The 4,477-nt window shown below is 48.6% G+C and overlaps 1 protein-coding gene across 1 annotated transcript in view; it reads left to right on the forward strand.

The window, feature by feature from the left end:
• The window catches only part of TRPM8 (transient receptor potential cation channel subfamily M member 8), a 78,811-nt gene that overhangs the window by 7,059 nt on the left and 67,275 nt on the right, over window positions 1-4,477 (forward strand). Inside the window, exons 2-4 of the mRNA XM_019628290.1 lie at window positions 1,795-1,802; window positions 1,883-1,971; window positions 2,466-2,518. Coding sequence (XP_019483835.1) covers window positions 1,795-1,802; window positions 1,883-1,971; window positions 2,466-2,518 — 150 coding nt within the window. The remainder of the gene's footprint in view (window positions 1-1,794; window positions 1,803-1,882; window positions 1,972-2,465; window positions 2,519-4,477) is intronic.

A 4,477-nucleotide genomic window follows, 5' to 3' on the forward strand; every position in this document is an offset into this window, starting at 1 on the left:
CTTATGTGCTAGGAACAGAGAGTGTAAGATAAACAGTCCAGCTGGAAGCAAACCCTCACAGATTTCCTCAGTTTGTATGCCTTTATTTGACCCGGCCTACCCAGGAAGTCCTTGCTCCAGGGTCACCATGTACGTATAGTTGTCCGGGTTGTGGACTGCATAAAGGTGCTAGGGGTCCCTGGGGGATCAACTCCTGTGCTGTTCCTGCACCCGAGCCAGGCCCACGTCTGCCATAGGGGGCACCTTTCCTAGTAGGGTGGTGGTTAGAATGACCACATGCTTTATTGTGGGACCTGGGACATGGTAAGAAAGAGTGAAGGAGGCAACGATCCACTAGGGTTTGAACAAAAGGGGTTCACTGGGACGGTCCTGGGTAAATCAGGACATGTGCTCGTTCACTGGTGGTGGCACTGTCTTGCTCCATTATCCCTTTGCCCCCTCAGAAAAAGGAGCGCTCTGCCCTCTGGCCAAACACGTCTCTCACTTTGCTACTCTCCAGCCTTCAGGGACGGAACTGTGTTCTTCTCTCCACTGGCCATGGGTCCCTTGGATTCTTAGCACCTCCTGAACCTTGTCCTAAGACTGATGGGAGAGAGAACAGGGAGACCCAAGTCGGTGGGACAGGCAGGGAGAAACCAGAGGCAGGTGAGCAGGGCCTCACTGGGGGCGTGAGTGGCTTTGGCCATGTTAGGACTTTGTTGTGGTGGCTGTTCATCTCTCTGGAGATGGCGGCCCTCACTCAGCGTGCAGCACAGCCCTGGACAGAGGACGTAGTAGTCATGGATGTGCTTTTCAAGTTGGTTTTCTTTTTTTTTTTACCACATTTTTGCTTCTTTTCTGTTGCCACTGCCTTTGCTATTCCTTGATATGCATGTATGGCACCACCACAACATAAAGTCACTGGATAGAGCATGTACCACATGCCAGGCCCAGCTGGGTGCTTCGCTTTCTTTCCAGCCCTCTCCGCGAGCCCAAGAGGAGAGGGGTTGTGCCAGGACAAAAGGAGGTGTTTCGTGTGGTCTTCGCTGCACGTTGTCAGGTGTTGTACTCAGCTCCTCCTGAGAGATCACCAGCACTTGATGGGGAATCCCATCCAGTTAATCTCTGGATGCCATGGAGCTCAGCCTGGGTTGGACTCCGAGTGGATTTTTAATCCATATCTGTTGAATGATTGTAGTATATTGGGAGGGAGAATGGGAGTCTTCACCACTCACTGGCTGTCTTTTCATCCATTCCAATTTCATATCATGCATATGCATCAATTAACAAACAATTAAATTTAGTTCTGTTGCACTTTTAATGGGAAGAAATCATATTCATTCATTGTACAGTTTGTCCTCGTCTATCCCAAATTATTGAAGGTCTCCCAAGCAGCTGATGTCCCCTATAAAAAAGGATGGTCTCTCTGACTTCTGCAATGCTTTGGGCCTCTGCTAGGGGACCGCCTCTCTCCTGGGCTCACTTCACTTTAGGAGAGCTTTACTGGCCCGGCAAACGGGCAGGATTGGCACTGCAGCACTGAGACCTGCCCCAGGGCTCCTGCATATTATGAACAATCCAGATTTGTAAGACTTAACCCATAATAACCTCGTGGTGACATATGCGGAGGTTAGGCTCCATGAGTGCAGGGTCTGCTGTCCTTCCATCCTAGCTCCAACACAGAGCCCGTTTTTTGGTGAATGGACAATGGACAGAGGTAAAACACCACGATGGTTTTTAAACAACCAACAGAGATGATGAAAATAGTCTGAAAGTGAGACTTGATGGTCAAATCTCTCTTTGTGTTTATTCAAGCTAATCATGTATGGTTTATTCTAAAAACATGAACTATTTAAGGAGGTTAAATGAAATCTGTTCTTCCCGTCCATGTCACTGTGCTCAGGGAAAACACGTGCAAGTGTGGCTACGCCCAGAGCCAGCACATCGAGGGCACTCAGACCAACCAAAACGAGAAATGGANATTTTATTCAAGCAAATTTTAAGAAACGGGAATGTGTCTTCTTTACCAAAGATTCTAAGGCCACGTAAGCATCCATTTTCCCTCCATTTTTGCTTCCATGTTCAAAAAGAAACTATTAACACCCACCCATTACAACAGACACACAAATGCTTGCTAGTTCATTTTTAAAGTTGTTTTCATCTTGCAATTCTCAGAAGTGGTACACAAGCAGGAAGAATTTGGCAAGTAACTTGAAGTTGGTCCCTAGAGTGATATCGTTTTGTTTTATATTTTTAGCTTTGGCAAAATTTGGGAGAGGCCCCAAGAGAGAAGGTTGCCCCCGTCAGTATTGCCACAAGCCCACCCAGGTGGCTGTGGCAGAGCACGTGCTGTGCTACAGTGGTTGGCAGGCGATGCCAAGCACGTGCACGTGCAGGACCTGACTAGCTCCTCGATCAGGCTGTTGACCTTGGACCTTCCCATATGATCGGGTGTTCATCTACCAATGGCCTCCTGTGTCTTGGAGCATCGTGGCTGGGTGACAACAACCATGGGGAGCAGCTCGCAGCAGCTCTGCCTGTGGGAGGTCCTCAGTGGATGTTAGCTGATGAGCATGTGAACGAATGGATTGACCGCTGATCTTCCCCACAGAAGATACCCCAGGATCAAGTGAAACAAGTGGGCCCTACCTCCCTCCCCTCTTGCTCCTCTCTGCCTTTTCTCCTTTGCCTGCTGGTGATGGCAGAAGGAGGCTAGCTATTAGCTCGCTGGATAGTTACTGCTGTGGTTTATAATTAAAGCATTGACTTCCTGTTGAGCGGAGGCAGCGGACAGAGAAAGGTATAAGGACAAGCACAGGCAGAATCAGCCCTAGTGCAACCTTGGCCTGGCTGCCTGCCCACTGCCTGATCCTGAACCAACTATTCTCTTTTCTGAACCAAGTTTTCTGACCCTAACATGCTAGCCAGGTATGGGTTGCTGTACGGATTCAATGGGGTAGCCCATAAAATACCTACCAGATTGCTTCAGAGCATAAAAGGTCCTTAATAAATGTGTTTTCTTACTTTGCGCAAATTAGAAAATGAACATCAGGAAAACGAAGACTCTGTCTTTTGTCATTGGTATGAACTTACCCATCATGGGTCACTTGATAGAGTATAAACCCCATGGGTCAGATATTTACCCCCTGAATGATTCATTGAGAAATTTTGCTGTTAATCTATTTGACTGGTAGAAAATACAGTTTGGATGCACTGAGTCATTCAACAAACATTTATTGGGCATCTACCATGTCATGGGGACTTCATGAACTTGACTCCTAATTCTACAACCCCCTATAAGTAAGCTGCTATTGTCATTTGACAGACAAGGCACATGCGGCCTAGGGGTGTTCAATATGTTACCTAAGGTCACATAGCCCATGGGAGACAGATGAAGGATTTAACCCAGGTGTCTTGATTCCTAGGTTGCATTCTTTTTATCCCCAGTGCCTATCCTTTCTGAGGACAATACTGCCTCAGGCAGACCATATTTATTGGTATCTTTGTCATAGATATCTAATCTAATCAGCTGCATAAAAAGGGCTGGTAATGGGGCCTCATGGCTGAAAAGAACAGCTAGATCCTGACTTCACTGTCACCAAGACCCTGTCTCTCTCCACCTGTCATTTCTGCCATTCTCTGGGTGGGCAGGCTCTTCCCAGTGGTAGCAAAACAGTCACCATATCTTGAGCTTATGTGTTACCAACTTAGCATTTTGCCGGTGGGGGAAAAGAGTGCCCTGTGTGTAGTAATTCCACCAGGAGTCCTGGGCTGAAGTTCACGGCTCTCATTGGCCGGCCCTGGGCCATGTGTCCACGTCTATGCTGATCCCTGGGGCTCGGGATGGAACATGGTGACTGGCCAGGCTCAGGTCATGTGTCCACGTCGACCCAGCAATTCCTCAGAAGAAAATCCTGGGGCTCCCACAAGCTGAAGGGGAGATGGGTGCGAGCTAGGGAACCCTCATAGTGCTTGATTATAGAGTCTGGCTCGAAATGAAGGGAGATGGGGCGAGAGTCCCCCCTCAACAACACAGAGTACGGGGACCCTGCAGAGTCTTCCCGTTCCCGTCTCAGAAGGGACATGAGGCTGTACCCAGGGAGAAGACTCTATGCTCTTTGAATTTTCCCATATTTATTATTTTTTATCTCTCCATAGGTAGTGCCTATTTGTTGTTAACCTGAATTCCCCATCAGACAAGGGAGTCCAGTGAAGCGACCGTTAATACTGATAGCCTAATTTTGCTGTGCTTGCCACACTAGCCGACAAAGGCTGCCCGAGACTCCCCAGAGAGTCCGTGGGGTTGCCTCATGTGCTAAGCCCAGACCGCTCACGTCTCCCTACTCTAACCCTGTGTGGATGTCTGTTTCTTGAGTGGCTCCTAGAGAGCAATGCTCTACCATTGCCCCTGCTGCTGGTGCCTCTGAGACTTGCTGCCCCGGCCCTCCTGAGGCTGTAGCCCCTGATCTGGACTTGTTCTCTTCAGCTCCACTGCCTT

Source organism: Hipposideros armiger, unplaced genomic scaffold (genome assembly GCF_001890085.2).
Source record: "Hipposideros armiger isolate ML-2016 unplaced genomic scaffold, ASM189008v1 scaffold_17, whole genome shotgun sequence".
NCBI classification, from domain to species: Eukaryota; Metazoa; Chordata; class Mammalia; order Chiroptera; family Hipposideridae; genus Hipposideros; species Hipposideros armiger.